This window comes from Stomoxys calcitrans, chromosome 2, assembly GCF_963082655.1.
Source record: "Stomoxys calcitrans chromosome 2, idStoCalc2.1, whole genome shotgun sequence".
NCBI classification, from domain to species: domain Eukaryota; kingdom Metazoa; phylum Arthropoda; class Insecta; order Diptera; family Muscidae; genus Stomoxys; species Stomoxys calcitrans.
Window position 1 is genome coordinate 34,339,962 of NC_081553.1, and position 17,641 is coordinate 34,357,602.

The 17,641-nt window shown below is 39.6% G+C and overlaps 1 protein-coding gene across 1 annotated transcript; it reads left to right on the forward strand.

Moving 5' to 3' along the window:
• Nucleotides 1-11,480: 11,480 nt before the first annotated feature.
• LOC106091691 (opsin Rh2) lies at nt 11,481-17,049 on the forward strand. Its single transcript, XM_013258302.2, has 3 exons — nt 11,481-11,795; nt 15,636-16,126; nt 16,265-17,049. The coding sequence occupies exons 1-3, from the start codon at nt 11,727-11,729 to the stop codon at nt 16,809-16,811; spliced, it is 1,107 nt and encodes a 368-aa protein (XP_013113756.1). The 5' UTR covers nt 11,481-11,726; the 3' UTR covers nt 16,812-17,049.
• Nucleotides 17,050-17,641: the final 592 nt, after the last annotated feature.

Consider the following 17,641-nt stretch of genomic DNA (forward strand, 5'->3'; position numbering starts at 1 on the left):
GATGTCGAAGGGCCTAACACAACTCACAATTTCGGCAATTTTCGGCAAAATCGGATAATAAATGTGGCTTTTATGGGCCTAAGACCCTAAATAGGCGCATCGGTCTATATGGGGGCTATATCAAGATATAGTCCGATATAGCCCATCTTCAAACTTAACCTGCTTATGGACAAAAAAAGAACATGTGCAAAATTTCAGCTCAATATCTCTATTTTAAAAGACTGTAGCGTGATTTCAACAGACAGACGGTTAGACGGACGGACATGTCTAGATCGTCTTAGATTTTTACGCTGATCAGGAATATAAATACTTTATAGGGTCGGAAATGGATATTTCGATGTGTTGCAAACGGAATGACAAAATAAATATACCCCCATCCTTCGGTGGTGGGTATAAAAAGATATCTCTACCAGCTCTCACACGGCATATTTTTATAAGTTTTTTTTCGGTTCTATCCCACTTTGCGTTGGACTGAGAAGTACGTAAGAATTGGTCTAATCCCATTCTCGTAGAGCCAGTGGACTATCTTCGAATTCCGGCCTTATTAGGAGCCTGTGGCTCGTCTACATAGTGCCAACCATTTGTGAGTATTAGCCAAATCACGTTCTCGTAGAAAAAGTGGACTATCTTCGAATGGCGGCCCCATTTAGAGCCTACGGCTCGTCTCCATTGTGCCCAACATCTGTGAGCTTTCTCATAATGTAGGCCATCCAGGTTAATTTCGTTTCGAAGTTCACTTCCAAGTAATTACTCTTGCCCGATACCGACAACGTTCTGTTGAATGAACCTGGCGCCCCAAATTGACCCACCTTCGTCTTCCTCGTAAACAGGCCAGAATGTTGTATACCATTTCCAAAACCCTTTTGGCCCTTTTGGTACATCGATTCGGAATCCTACCCCTTTGAAGTGTTATAACTTTGTTGCAGACGGTTTTCAAACCAGGTTGCGTATTAGACTTTTAATGGTGGTCACCAATAGCGATAAAATACCCCCTGTGGCGTACCCTGTGCCACTTTGTCGCTTATATTGGGTTGCCCAAAAAGTAATTGCGTATTTTTCATATAGTCTGCGTTGACAAATTTTTTCACAGCTTGTGACTCTGCAATTGCATTCTTTCTTCCGTCAGTTATCAGGTGTTACTTTTACCTTGCTTTAGAAAAAAAGTGTAAAAAAAGTATATTTGATTAAAGTTCATTCTAAGTTTTATTAAAAATGAATTTACTTTCTTTTAAAAAATCCGCAATTACTTTTTGGGCAACCCAATATATCAAGGGGCCCACAATTTATGCATCATATTGTAGCATACTTTAAGGGGTTCCAGATCAATATTTCAATGTGTTACAAATGGAATGACAAGACTATTATCCCCCCTCATTTTATGGTGGTGGGTATAAAAACCCATAAAGTTCGTCTGTTCCGAATACCCTCCAATGTATGGATCGCATTTGTTCGATTCTTTGCACAATTTCTAATTTTTAGCAGAAACTAAAAAATTTGGCATTAACAAAAGAAAGCCTGCACTGTTGCTACTACACCATTGTCGTCCTAGATTGTAATTGCCGTCCTTAGCAAAACATGCTGAAATTTGCACTGTTAAAGAAACTAGACATTGTGACCAGTTTTCTCCATTATAACCTGCTGTTGATAATGGAGTTTGTGTACCACATTGTCAAGTTTTGTTACTTGTACAAGACACAGGAACAAGGTCATTCTTTTATATGCACTGTTCTTGTTGTTGCCGTTGGTTGTTCGTTGTTCTCGTGGAACAAACAACGAGCAAGCAAACATTCAAAATTCTTTATTTTCAGGACAATGGAGTTAACACAATGTGTTTCATTTTTGCCGTTAACTCAAAACAAACTTTGCGTTTCCGTCGATTACCACATTGTTGAAGATGTAATGAAATATGGTACAAAGACAGTGGGACGAGTAAGCACAACAACTGAGTTATTGCAAATTGAATTGAAAGTGCAGCATTGGGTTCCAATAATAAAAACAGTTTGCATGCCCAAAAATATCTTTGACCTTGACACCTGGTTCACCTGTGCTTGCTTGTAGGGCTTTCTTGTCTTGATGCAAAATTATGTCATGGTAGAGGCGATGCCCGTGGAGCTACCCACATCTGGGGAGAAAACAGCTTGAGGAATCCCAGTGGGCCACACGAAGGCCTTTACTTTACTTTAATTAGCTATGACAGAATATTTGTTCCACTAGCTGAACGTAGAATAGCGTTTCAGGCACCTCGATCTTCTGCGCTCGTTCTAAAATCTCTGACACCAAGTTTCGATGTGTCTCCCACAACTTGATCTTTCCATCAGGTGCAAGGTGTTTTGGGTGTTGAAACCATCCATTTCGTCTTATCTCCATTTATTGCCAGACCCATTTTCACTGTTCTCTTTCGATTCTTTCAAAGGCTGCAATTACTACTTCCGGTGACCGACCTATGATATCGATGTCTTCGGCATAGGCGAGTAGCATGTGTTCTCTTGTGATTAGTGTGCCATATCTATTCACATCTGCATCTGCATCACATCTTCTCCAACAGGATATTAAAGAGATCACACGATGATCTCAAGGCTGTCTCTTGTCTGAAATCTCGTGGTATTAAATGGTTCGGAGAGACTCTTTTCTCTTCTTAGTGAGCAACGCGTAACAGCAAGTGTCATCCTGCATAGTCTTTTTAATTTTGCAGGAATACCAAACTCAGACATGGCTTGAAATACCTTTGAACGTAAAGGAGTATCGAAGGCGGATTTGTAGTCAACAAAGAGGTGTTAGGTGTTGATATGTCCTTCTCGGCTCTTTTCAAGGATTTGGCGCAGTGTGAATATTTGGTCTAGAGTGGATCTACCAGGTCTAAAACCGCATTGATAGGGCCCAATTATCTCATTGACTTTAGGTTTTAATCATTCACACAGTACGCTCGAGAGTATTTTGTATGCGATGGTGAGGAGACTTATTCCTCTGTAGTTGGCACATTCTGTCTTGTTTCCTTTCTTGTGTACGGGACATAGTATGCTGAGGTTCCAATCATCGGGTATGCGTTCTTCTAGCCATATGGCGCAGATAAGCTGATGCGTACGCCTTATCAGCGTGTCGCTTCCGGTCTTAAATAGTTCAGCGGGTAACCCGTCGGCTCCTGCTGCCTTGTTGTTTTTTAGGACTAGGAGGTAAACATTCTATACCATCTTGAGGGATTGTTTCTGCGGCATCCTCTTTGCCGCCAACATCGGACACTAGCAGTTGGGTAAAATGTTCTTTCCATATCCTCAACATGTTATCTGTGTCAGTTACCAGATTTCCTTTTTTGTCTCTGCAGGAGGATATGCCTGCACCAAAGCCATCGGTTTGATGTTTAATTCTTTGGTAGAATTTCCGGGCTTCATTCTGACTCATGTACACCTCAATTTGCTCACACTCACGTCTTTCCATTTTCATTTTCTTTCTGTGGAATAGACGTTTCTCCTCTCTCCTTTTCTTCCGATATCTCTTCTTCATCTGGCGCGTTGCTACTGATTGTAGGGTTGCTCTATATGCCGCATTCTTGACTTCAGTAGCATCTCGACACTCTTGGTCGTATCATGGGTTTCTTGGGGGAGGCTTCCGGTACCCAAGTACGGATTTCGCGGCATTTTCATGGGGTGGGCAATAGTTTGCCACTGCGCCATTAAAACATCGGAACAAGCAGTGCTTTCATTAAGCAGTTGTGTCAGTCGAGTGGTGTATGCCGCTGCCATTTGTTTTATGTACAGCTTCCGTGCAGTGTCAGATCGTACTTTCCTCGCCATGTTCAAACGGGTGCGAATCTTTGCTACAACAAGGTAATGATCCGAATTTATGTTCGCTCCACAGATCGATCGTACATCTAACACGCTGGATGAATGCCTTCCATCTATCACAACGTGATCAATTTGGTTTCTCGTATTTTGATCGTTTGACAACCATGTGGCTTTGTAAATATTTTTATGTTGAAATCTGGTGCTACTAACTACCATGTTTTTTGCCGCGGCGAAATCTATCAGCCTCAACCCATTACTGGACGTTATCTCGTGGAGGCTAAACTTTCCGACTGTTGGACCAAAAATGTCTTCCTTTCCTATCTTCGCATTAAAATCTCCCAGAACGATTTTAATATCATGGGCGGGGCAGCGGTCATATTCTCTCTCTAGGCGCTACACGAAGTCCTTTATGAATACCTAAACATCTAATAGCTGGTTGCATCCTCTTCCAACCTAATCTAACCTACTTCAGGTTAATTTTGAAATTTAAAGTTTAAAGTTAAAAAAGATTTTAATTCTTTTACTTTGATGCTACTGCTCCAAGCATTTCATTCACTCCACTGTTCATGCATGCATTCCCCATCTGAATGTAATGACAGAGCATCCATCTACAAATCATCATAACGAAAGGTGCACTCAATGAAGTGAGACTAATTCATAATGGAGTTCAAATGCACCATTTGTTGTGAACGAACCATCTTTTGTTGAATGTGAGCACTAACTTTTGTTATTGAACCCTCTAGCCTTTCGTGTTGTGTATAAGAATGTGATTCAAGAAAATACTTGAGAATAGAGTAGGAAATCAAAAGAAAGGTTAAGGGAGTAACAATATCAAGTGTATGATTGAATAATGGCGACACAAAGCAGGGAACGAACATTAAATTTTTATAAAGAAAAATCCATTTATAAGGAACAGGTAGACGGCATCTTTAAATGAAAGCCAAAGAAGTGTAACTTAAATGAAAAATGGGTCTATTAAATATTTTTATACCCTACACCACCACTTTGATACAGGGTATTATAAGTTTGTGCATTTGTTTGCAACGCTAAGAAGGAGAAGAGCTAGACCCATTGATAAGTATACCGATCGGCTTAGAATCACTTCCTGACTCGATTTCACTATGTCCGTCTGTCTGTCTGTCGATGTATTCTGGTAATCAAGGTACAGGTCGCATTTGTTGTCCGGTTTTCAAAAAATTTAGCATGTCTCTTTTTTGGTTCGAGGACGAACGCTATTGATTTTGAAAAAAATCAATCCAGATTGAGATATAGCTCCCATTTATATCTTTCATACGATATGCCATTTTAAAGCTGTAGGAGCCACAATTTTTGTCCGATCTTTACCAAGTCATTTTTTAACGTCGTAATATATGTGCGAAATTTCATCAGAATCGGATCAGATATATATATAGCTCCCATATATATCTGTCATCCAATAAGGTCTTTTTAGGCTGTAGAAGGAACAATATTGGTTCGACCCTTACAAGTTTGGCACAAAGTGTTTTTTGGACGTCTTAATATGGGTGCAAAATTTCATTGAAATCGGTCCAGATTTAGATATAGCTCCCATACATATCTTTCATCCGATATGCCCTTTTAAAGCTGTAGGAGCCACAATTTCGGTCCGATCTTTGTCCAATTTAACATGTGCAAAATTTCATCTAAATCGGTTTAGATTTAGATATAGCTCCCATATATAACTTTCATCCGTTATGACCTATTAAGGTTGTAGGAGGCACAATTTTGGTCCGATCTTTACTAAATTTGGCACGAAGTGCTTTTTGTGCCGTTCCAATATGTGTCCAAAATTTCATCAGAATTGGATCAGATCTATATATGTCTTTCATCCGATATGTCCTTTTAAAGCTGAAATAGATACAAATTTGGTCCGATCTGTACAAAATTTTTCATGAGATGTTTTAATTGACATCCCAATACTTGTACAAAATTTCATCAAAATAGAATCAGATTTAGATAAAACACAGACAAATCGGACGATAATTGCGCTTTGTAGAGGTTCAAGAGTCAAGACCAAGAAAGATCGGTGTATATATCAAAACATGGACTGATTTGGCCTATATACAATCCCAAACGACCTACATTCATAAAAAATATTTGTGCAAAATTTCAAGCGCCTAGCTTTACTCCTTCGAAATTTAGTATGCTTTTGACAGACGGACAGACAGACGGACGGACAGACAGACAGACGGACAGACAGACAGACGGACGGACAGACGAACGGACAGACGGACGGACAGACAGACAGACCGACGGACCGACGGGCGGACAGACGGACGGACGGACAGACAGATGGACGGTCATGGCTAGTTCGACTTAAAATGTCGTGACGATTAAGAATATATACTTTATGGGGTCTCAGACACATATTTCGAGGTGTTACTAACAGAATGACGAAATTTGTACACCCCCATCCTATGGTAAAGGGTATAAAACGTAAAATCATGCTAAGCTCGACCATGCCGAATCTTATGTACCATCCACCATGGCTCACATTTGTTAAATTTTTGCTCGGTATATCTTTATAGGCATACTTGGATTGGATGTTGGAGACCATAGTTGAGTCCATTTTGTCAAATTTCAGCCAAATCGGATAAGAATTACATCCTCTAGAGCCGCAGGAAGAATAATTGGGAGAAAGATTTATATGGGGGGCTATATCAGGGCTTAGAGCGATTTTGACGATATCTCTATAAAGGCAAACAATGGATAAGGGATAAGAATTTCTTTGCTATTGGAGCTATATCAGATTGCGGACCATACTTCGTTTGATTGTAAGAGATCATAGTAGAAGTTATGCCAAATCGGAAAAGAATTGCGCCTTATAGGGTCTTATTAGGAAATAAAATCGGAAGATTGGTTTGTATGGCAGCTATATAAGGTTATAACCGTACTTGGCATAGTTGTTAGGTTAGGTTAGGTTGAATAGAGGGTGCGGATATCAATCCGCCCCATGCCACTATGGACACACACAAAAGCCAGTACTGTTGTTATAAGTGATAACAAAACCCTCCGTGCAAAATTTCAACCAAAATTGGATAACAATTGCGGTTTAAAAGGGCTCAAAAAGTCATATCAGGAGTTCTGTTTATATGTGAGCTATATCCAAATTTTAACCAATAGAGTGCATTTGCAATCCACAATGGCCTACAACAATAAGAATATCTAATGCGCCCGAGTGGACGCACATCCCCATGGTGGTGGGTATAAAAATTGAGACAAAAACATTTAAACTTCATATAAACCAATCTCCGGTTTTTACATCGTGAGTCCCTAGGAGCCTTAATTTTCATCAGATTTGGCTGAAATCTACCACAAACACTTCTGTTTTGACTCTCAACAACCGTGCCAGGTATGTTTCCCGGTTTGGCAGAAATTTGGCACGTAAAGTATACATGAGTCCTTTAACTAAGTTCATTTGTGTAAATTTATAGCAGAATCCATGACGGTGGGTTGTCAAAACTGGGCCCCGTTGAACTAAGCAAGTTCTTACTTGTTTCTAATTATTAAAAGGAATAAATTGCCCTGTTCTCGTACAATACAACAGTGGCTAGTGACTTCAAATATTGATTCTTAACTTTCATCCAAAAATAAGTTTATGATCCAGAATAAATCTTCATATTATTTGATCGATCGATAAACGCAGATTCAGTTTATTTTTAAATTGTATGTAATTGCAATTAGTTTTTGATTACCCACAAAAACAAATTGCTGCAGAGTTTTTTAATGCTTTGTGGCTACTAACATTCAATTGGCCTTTGGTTCGTATGAGTTATGCCGTTACGTTCAGCACACTTCACACAGAACTTAGGCATAGTACCTGGAAATTGAGTGTGACATTAAATCTCTGGTGGTGGCTGTTGCTGCTCTTGACCAGGCAATCAAAAAACTGTTAAACCTTCGCCATATGACAGCCTGTCAAGTTAATATTAGTGTAAGTTTCTAGCTAGTCGCACAGTGTTATTTATTTTGAATAAAAAATTTTCAACTATCTATGAACTGATTTAAGCGAATAGGAACCAATCATGGCAATTGGAAACCCAAATAAAAGCAATATGGCGGCATTTTTAGGCGAAATGTCAAGGAGAGTAAGAAAGTGTTTTAAATAACCAAAACTTTTTTTTTTTAAACACATACCCTCCCAGTTGTACTGCAGGTTACAGTTTCAGTTTTAACCATAAATGTCATATAAAAGCGTACTTTGTTGAACCGGATGCCTTTGAGAGTATTATATTTGACTTAAGAAGTTGTGTCGGTACGGGTAATTGTTATCTAAATAATATTTCGTATTTTGCTATTTAAGATCAAAAGTGAAAATTGGAGGTATGCGTTTATGGGACCCGTTAATGTAAGCACCCAAGAGATAGCATGAGCAGTTCGTATAACAGTTTTCGGGCAGGTCGTCTCTAAAATTTTCGGTTGGTCAAGAGCCACGAGGACCGTCCTTTGGCACGTTTTCGACGGTTCCAGACCCCAGCTAATTTGTGTACGGCGAATGCTTGCACATGCAATTTACTAAATCCATGCTTATGCTAAGCACTTGAGAATTCTCTTATAATGCAATAATCTTGCTGATGCTCAGCACCCGGAAATTCTTCAACAAAGTTTCGGGAGGACAAGTGTCTCAAGTAGTTTATGTAGTGGCGAGAGGAAGATAATACTGAACTGGAACTAGATACAACTTCAATAAGGGGAGTCGACGATCGTTTTCCGCAGAGAAGAAGAATGACGTCGTTAATGCGCATGCATATAAAAGGGAGTCGCAACAAGTACTCAAAGAGACAACCAAGGAGTCAAAAGCAGTGCAGATGTAGTTAGTAGAGGGATCATGGAGTGCTGATGTCTGAAACTTAAACTGGCTACTGGAGCCAGGAAAGTATTCGGGCAAAGGAGAATCGTGTAGACCTATTCACGGCAAAGGAGAATCGTGTAGACCTATACACGATTCGCCTTTGCCCGAATCCTTTCTTGGCTTCAGTAGCCAGTTTAAGTTCCAGACATCAGCACTTCAAGATCCCTCTACTCACTACATCTGCACGGCTTATGACTCCTTGGTTGTCTCTTTCGAGTATTTGTTGCGACTTCCTTTTACTTGCGATGCAGAAGACGGAGTTGCTACTCCTAATGAGAAAAGATATCTAAGTTGATGTGAATATGCTCATGGACGACATACTGGTGAAGACCAAGTGATCGGTCAAATATCTAGGGATACGACTGGATACAAAGCTAACCTAAGCAAAGCAAATCCGGCACCCGAAGATAACGTCGTAATTCAGTCGGTTGATGGCAAACATAGGTGGGCCTCTCCGGAGCAGGCGCAGACTCGTAGTGGAGACATGAAATAGCATCCTTTTCTATGGGGACGAAATATGGGGCCAGACAGCATGCCGAGCGAAATTCATGCTCTCGGTACAGAGGACGGCGGCTCTTATGGTCATATCATCCTACAGTGGCGAAGCCCGCAGCCCTTGTAATAGCCGAAATGGTTCTGATTAGAGGTGTGCACGTGAGTCGTGTCACGCGTAAGTCACGTGATTCGTGCATGAAATCCAAATCCAATCATGTGATCGTGCACGACCGTCATTGAGTTAAAATCCTTTGTGTGTGAGTGAGTGTGTGCTCACGACACTTATCATGAATCACGAGCACTATTCACGAGGCACTCACGAGGAAAATCACGACTCATGAGAAAAAACACGACTCACGAAACACTCACGAGTAAATTTTTTGTCTCGTGAGAGTGCGTAAACGTGCAGATTTACTCATAAACATTCCACTAAGGAACTGGGATGTTGTCCGATTCTAATTTTAATTCAATGATAAGGGATCTCCTATTTAATGTCGAGTCCGAAGGGCGGTCGCATTGCGGCACGCCTTTTTTGGGGAGAAGTTTTAACATAGCATGTGCCTAACAAATGCCGCCAGCATTAGAAAGGGATAATCACCGCTGATAATTTTTTCTAATGTTCTCGCCAGGATTCGAACCTAGGCGTTAAGCGTCATAGGCGGACTTGCTTCGGTGGCGTAAACGTGAGTCCATATAAACAAGTCGTGCATGAGTAACATTTTTTTCGCATGAGCATGAGTGAAAATTCACTCACGTGCTCATCTCTAGTTCCGATATACTTACAGGCCATGAAGCGCGCCAGGCTCTACACCGTGATGTGCAACACCCAAAGAGGAAAGAGTGGTATACAAACGGATCATACTCGGGCCATATGAGAGGAGACTATTAAGAGTTGGCAGCAAAGATAGACGAATGAGAATCGGAAAGTAATGCCCGATATAGGAAGCAAGTCGTCGCCAACTATTACGTCACACAAATGTTCACAGGTCATGGTTTTTTCCGGAAATACCTGCATAGAAAGAGCATTTATGAGGAACTATTGGCTTGTCTAAAAAGTAATTGCGGATTTTTCATATAGTCGGCGTTGACAAATTTTTTCAACGGCTTGTGACTCTGTAATTGCATTCTTTCTTCTGTCAGTTATCAGCTGTTACTTTTAGCTTGCTTTAGAAAAAAAGTGCGCGAAATTTTGTTTACATTTGTTTGTTTGGCGTCAATTTTAATATGGAGCCCACAAAGGAGCATTTTCGTCATATTTTACTTTATTATTTTCGTAAAGGAAAAAACGCGGAGCAGGTTGCTAAAAAGTTACGAAGAATGTATGGTGATAAAGCCTTAAAAGGAAGACAGTGTCAAAATTGGTTTCGCAAATTCCGATAACCATATTGTCCTTATCGGGTGTCCTTTTGGGTGGTGTTTTTGGGGTAACGGTGAAGGGTCCGTCAGTTTACACTGCGTTTTTGAATATTTAAGTGACATACCCAAGCGTAAGAGCGTATACATGAATGTGCAAATCACACACATTCATACACAATTCTTGAAAACAATTGCATATTTTAATACTTTTATCGATTATTCGGCCATGAAATCGGTTTTATTTGGGATTTGAAAATAAATCCTGCAAAAATGGGATATATGTTTGTATGGTAAAACCTGCAAAAATCACAGGATTAAGCATTTAAATCTCGAAAAGGCCATAAATCCGGATTTAGTGGCCAATGTAAACATATCTTTATATATTCTCCCGGCTAGGTTTGTTTTAACTCCCAAAAGTATGCTACACTCGAGAAAGAAAATTAAACTTGTGTTTTGCAACGCTGACACGTCGTAATACTACAACCCAATGTACTGTGAGCCTATTGCTGAATAAGGCAATCATTAGAGCTATTGTCTGCTGACGATGGAGGGAGCAATACACATTTGTGGCCATACAGCAATTCCTGGCAATGGCAGGTGCTAAATGCTACTATGGCAGTAATTAAAACATGCATGCAACACACCTCGACATAGACATCCACATCTATGACCATCAATACCTGCGCTCGATACAGGTTAAGGGCACGAATGAATGCATATTCACTTTGCCTGCCATTTAGTTGCGTGAGGATTTATGCCAATATTAAATGAGATTTCGTTTTTTTTGCTGTCTCTTGTTTTTGCGGTTGCATTGATTTGATGTCTTTACTGGGGTTTTTGGTGTTTTTTTTTTTTTGTTGTCATTTGGGATACAACATAAATTCCAAATGCTAATCGAATTAACAACAAAAAATGCCACAAAGTAATTGGCAATTGTTGTTTTATTTGCCATGCCATATAAAAAGGCTGTCGTTGGCATGAAGGGTCTTTGATAGGTTCGAAATTATTTCAATAACACTTGTCGCGATTTTTGCAACGACGCGCTCAAAAGGAAAAAAAAAATACGAAGCGTGGAATTCAGTGAACAAATTTAACGCGGTGTGCGAGATATCTAAATGGAAATTGGATTACTTCAATGGAAATTAATTAAAAGTAATTAAATTCGTATACAATTCGAAATTGCGGGTGTTGGAGGTGCTGATATATCCGGCGGAAGCAGCGGCAGCATGGATTTGGATTACGTCAAATCACCCCGTTTTGAAGCTCAAATGGGCAATGGCTCTGTATTGGATAGAGTAAGTTTGTGCTTGATTGTGAGTTATACATGATTAAAGATCCTATTTGAATTTAAAGTGCTTTAGTTAATGAGATTATTTGAAAACAATTATTTAGTTGCATAATTGGATGTGTTTAAAATGTAGTGGTGTTTAATTAAAAATTAATTTTACCAAAAATATATAAATATTTCAAATTTGAAAAAAAAAACTAAAACTGAAAAAAGCAAACCAGTAAGAACAAGTAAGAGCGTGCTAAGTTCGGCCTGGCCGAATCTTATATACCCTCCACCATGGATCGCACTTGTCGAGTTCTATTGGAGATATACCATACCGATTCGGATCCTAAGTGAATTGAATGTTGAAGACCATAGTAGAAGTCATTGAGTAATATTTCAGTCCATTCGAATAAGAATTGCGCCTTGTAGGGGCTCAAGAAGCATAATTGGAAGATCGGTTTATATAGTAGCTGTATCAGTCTATAGATCAACTAAGACCGTATTTGACATGTATGTTGGAGGTCATGGGAGAAGCCGTTGTAAAAAATTTTAGCAAAATTTGATAAGAATTGGGCCCTCTAGAGGCTTAAGAAGTCAAGATCCCAGATCGGTTTATATGGCAGCTATATCAGATTATAAACCAATTTGAACCATACTTAGCACAGTAGTTGAAAGATATAATAAAACACTACGTGCAAAATTTCAGTCAAATCGTATGAGAATTGCGCCCTCTAGAGGCTCAAGAAGTCAAGACCCAAGATCGGTTTATATGACATCTATATCAGGTTATGAACCGATTTGAACTATATTTGGCACAGAAGTTGGAAGTCATAAAGAAATATGTCGTGCTAAATTTCAGGCAAAACTAATTGAAATTGTGCCCTCTAGAGGCTTAAAAAGTCATGAACCCAGATTGGTTTGTGTGGCAGCTATATCAGGTTAGTGACCTATTTCAACCATATTGAACACAGTTATTGGAAGTAAATTAAACTCCTCATGCTAAATTTTAGCCAAATCGGATAAGAAATGTGTCCTCTAATGGTTCAATAAGTCAAGATCTAAGATCGGTTTATATGGCAGCTGTATTAAAACTTGGTCCGATATGGTATATTTACAATCCCAACCGACCTACACCAATGAGAGTCCGGCGAGTTCCATCAAAATTGATTCAGACTTAGATATAGCTCCCACATTGTACTTATAGGGTAGGTGTAGGGTATTATAAAGTCGGCACCGCATGCCAATTGCCTTTCCCTACTGGTTTGTCCATAAAGTGATATCGGGTATACAAGATTCGGCCCGGCCGAACTTAGGGCGCTTTTACTTAGTATACCCACAATCATAGTATGGGGGTATACTAATCTAGTCATTCCGTTTGTAACACCTCGAAATGTTCGTTTTAGACCCCATAAAGTTCTTGATCGTCTCGCCGTGATCTGAGTCAATCTAGCCTTGTCCGTCCGCCCGTCTGTCGAAATCACGATAGCGTTCGAACGCGTAAAGCTAGCCGCTTGAAGTTTTGCACAGATACTTAATATTGATGTAGGTCGTTGGGGATGTCAAATGGGCCACATTGGTTCAGATTAAGATATAGCTCCCATATAAACCGATCTCCCGATTTGACTTCTAGAGCCCCTGGAAGCCTAAATTTTTGTCCGATTTGCCTGAAATTTCGCACATTGGGTTTTGTTACGACTTTCAACAACTGTGCCTAGTACGGTCTGCATCGGTTTATAATCCGATATAGCTCCCATATAAACCGATCTCCCGATTTGACTTCTTGAGCCTTTACAAGCCGCAATTTTCGTGTGATTTGGCTAAAATTTTGCTGATAGCGTTCTGTTATTACTTCCAACAACTGTGCTAAGTGCGGTCCAAATTGGTCTATAGCCTGATATAGCTCCCATATAAACCGATTTTTCCATTTGACTTTTTGAGCCCTTACAAGTCGCAATCTTTGTCCGATTTCGCTAAAATTTTGCACAAAGTGTTCTGTCATGAATTCCAACAACTGTGCCAAGTACGGTTCAAATCGGTATATATCCTGATATGGGGCCCATATAAACCTATCTTTCGATAAAACTTTTTGAGCACCTGGAAGCCGCAATTTTTGTCCGATTTGGCTGAAATTTTGCATGTGGTGTTCTGCATCGGTTTATAACCCGATATAGCTCCCATATAAACCGAGCTCCCCATTTGATTCTTGAGCATTTACAAGCCGCAATTTTCGTGTGATTCGGCCAAAATTCTGTTATGACTTCCAACAACTGTGCTAAGTGCGGTCCAAATTGGTCTATAATCTGGTATAGCTCCCATATAAACCGATTTTCCACGGTTTTTATCCAATTTGGCTTAAAATTTGCATATGGTGTTCTGTTATGACTTTCAACAACTGTCCCAATTACGGTCCAAATGAGTCTATATCCAGATATAGCTCCCATATTTCAGCAGAACTCATGGTGGTGGGTTCCCAAGATTCGATTCGGCCGAACCGAGCACATTTTTATACCCTCCACCATAGGATGGCGGTATACTAATTTCGTCATTCTGTTTGTAACACCTCGAAATATGCGTCTGAGACCCCATAAAGTATATATATTCTTAATCGTCATGTCATTTTAAGTCGATCTAGCCATTTCCGTCCGTCTGTCTCTCGAAAGCACGCTTACTTCCGAAGGAGTTAAGCTGGCCGCTTGAAATTTTGCACAAATACATGTTTTGATAAAGCTGCCATATAATCGGTTTATATGGGCCTTGGGCCTTGACTTCTTGAGAAATTTTGAACGTGTTGTTTTGGAGTCACTTCCAACAACTGTGCTAGGTCTGGTTTATATCGGTCCATAACCTGACATAGCTGTCATATAAACCGATCAGGGGTCTTGATTTCTTGAGCCTCTAGATGGCGCAATTCTAGTCCGATTTGGATGAAATTTTGCATGCGATGTTTCGTTATGACGTCAAACAACTGTGCCAAGTACAGTGTAAATAGGTTCATAACCTGATATAGCTGCCATATAAACCGATCTGGGATTTTGACTTCTTGAGCCTTAAGAGGGCGTAATTATTATCCGTTTAGGCTGACATTTTGTACAACGGCTTCTCCCATGACCTTCAATATACGTCTCAAATATGGTCTGAAACGGATATGGTCTGATACAGCTCCCCTATAAACGTGGTGTTTTGGAATCACTTCCAACAACTGTGCTAGGTCTGGTTTATATCGGTCCATAACCTGACATAGCTGTCATATAAACCGATCTGGGGTCTGGACTTCTTGAGCTTCTAGATGGCGCATTTCTCGTCCGATTTGGCTAAAATTTTGCATGAGGTATTTTGTTATGACTTCCAACAACTGTTCTAAATATGTTTGAAATCGGTTTATAACCTGATATAGCTGTCATATAAACCGATATGGGATCTTGACTTCTTGAGCCTCAAGAGGGCGTATTTATTATCCATTTAGGCTGAAATTTTGTACAACGGTTTCTCCCATGACATTCAATATATGTATCAAATATGGTCTGAAACGGATATGGTCTGATACAGCTCCCCTATAAACCGATTTCCATATTTCACTTTTTAAGGCCCTAAAAGGCCCAATTCTTATTCGATTTCGCTGAAATTTTACACATAGACTTCCACTGTGGTCTCCAACCCTCAATTAAATTAGCATGCCAATTATTTTCTTTTATCCTTTGTTTGTCTAAAAAGAGATGCCGGGAAAGAACTCGACAAATGCGATCAATGGTGGAGGGTATATAAGATTCGGCCCAGCCGAACTTAGCATGCGTTTACTTGTTACTTCTAACTGATTCTCTTATCCAATTTAACTTTTGACTATTTCTTTTAAATTTTTCTCTAGGTCACTCCCGACATGGCCCATTTAGTGAATCCCTATTGGGGTCGATTTCCTCCGATGCCTTCGGCGACCAGTCAACTCTTTGGCATTTTCACAGCTGCTATAATGGTGATATCCTGCTGTGGTAATGGTGTTGTCGTTTACATATTTGGCGGTACAAAATCTTTGCGTACTCCTGCCAACCTATTGGTGCTAAATTTGGCCTTTTCCGATTTTTGTATGATGCTCTCACAGTCACCGGTTATGATAATAAATTTCTATTTTGAAACGTGGATTTTGGGACCCATGTGGTGTGATATTTATGCCATATGTGGATCAATGTTTGGCTGTGTCTCGATATGGTCCATGTGTATGATAGCCTTGGATCGGTATAATGTCATTGTGAAGGGTATGGCGGGACAACCGATGACGGTGAAATTGGCTATGGTGAAAATTACATGCATATGGTTGTTTGCAACATTTTGGACACTGATGCCGTTGGTGGGGTGGAGTGCGTAAGTAGACAATTCTAAATATATAAAATTTTTAGGATAATAGTAGTAGGGTACAGTAGGAATGACATAACAAAAGATTTAATATAGTTTTCGCTTCAGAGACGCTTATTTGTATGCTTATTTTTTTATAATTTTCAGATATGTTCCCGAAGGCAATCTAACCGCTTGCAGTATTGACTACATGACCCGAGATTGGAATCCACGTTCCTATTTAATCTCATATTCACTCTTGGTCTACTACACCCCTTTGTTTTTGATCTGCTATTCATATTGGTTCATTATTGCAGCAGTGGCAGCCCATGAAAAGGCTATGCGAGAACAAGCCAAGAAAATGAATGTTAAATCCCTTAGATCTTCAGAAGATTGCGACAAAAGTGCTGAAGCCAAATTAGCCAAAGTGGCATTGACCACAATTACCCTATGGTTTTTGGCCTGGACACCGTATTTGATTATCTGCTATCATGGTTTGTTCAAAATCGATGGCCTCACTCCCACCACCACCATACTGGGAGCAACATTTGCCAAAACCAGTGCGGTGTATAATCCCATTGTCTATGGCATAAGTCATCCCAAATATCGCATTGTGCTCAAGGAGAAATGTCCAATGTGTGTATTTGGTTCGACCGATGAGCCCAAACCGGATGCTGATGCTCAGACTACATCACAAGCTGAATCGCAAGCTTAGAATGGCAGCGATTTGTTTTGATTGATTGATTGATTGACGACATAACGACTTTGTATGAAGACAAGCAAAAACTATGCAACGCCAAATAAAAAATGGCCAAAAATTAAAAAAAAAATGTAATTTGTGAGAAAAAAAAGAACAAAAAAATAGCAAAGAGAATAAAAGAAGAACATGTATAATTTTATTAAATAAAATCATCATAAAAAATGTTATGGCAAATAAAAAAAAAATTTAAAAATCTATTTGGCTTATTAATGTTCTTAATATCAGTTAAATTACTTACTAAACAAGTAAAAAGGCGTTAAGTTCGGCCGGGCCGAACTTTGGATACCAACCACCTCGGGTATATAAGTAAACCATATTTCGTCGAAATCTGGTGAAAAATGCATACCTTATGCCCCATAGCAGCTATATCGAAACAAGATGTGGACCAAATACTAACAAGTACAAGTCATTGTTCAATTGTGTATAACAAAATATTGACCTTTTTAGTAGCTATATCTTAAAATAAACCGATCTGAACCATATACGACACGGATGTCGAGAAGCCTAACATAAGACACTGTGTCAAATTTCAGTGAAATCGGATTATAAATGCGCCTTTAATGGGGCCAAGTTTTTAAATCGAGATATCGGTCTATATGGCAGCTATATCCAAAACTGGACCGATTTGGGCCAAGTTGGAGAAAAATTACGAAGAGCCTAACACAACTTACTGTCTCAAATTTTGGCGACATCGGACAATAAATGCGCCTTAAATGGGCCCAAAACCTTACATCAAGAGATCGGTCTATACGACAGCTATATTGAAATCTGGACCCATCAGGGCC

What these genes read in the sequence shown, in the direction of transcription:
- LOC106091691 (XM_013258302.2), top strand. Translation starts at nt 11,727, where the DNA reads ATGGATTTGGATTACGTCAAATCACCCCGTTTTGAAGCTCAAATGGGC. An exon ending in ATGGCTCTGTATTGGATAGA is followed by an intron (nt 11,796 to 15,635) that starts GTAAGTTTGTGC and finishes ATTTTTCTCTAG; the next exon opens with GTCACTCCCGACATGGCCCA. An exon ending in CCGTTGGTGGGGTGGAGTGC is followed by an intron (nt 16,127 to 16,264) that starts GTAAGTAGACAA and finishes TATAATTTTCAG; the next exon opens with ATATGTTCCCGAAGGCAATC.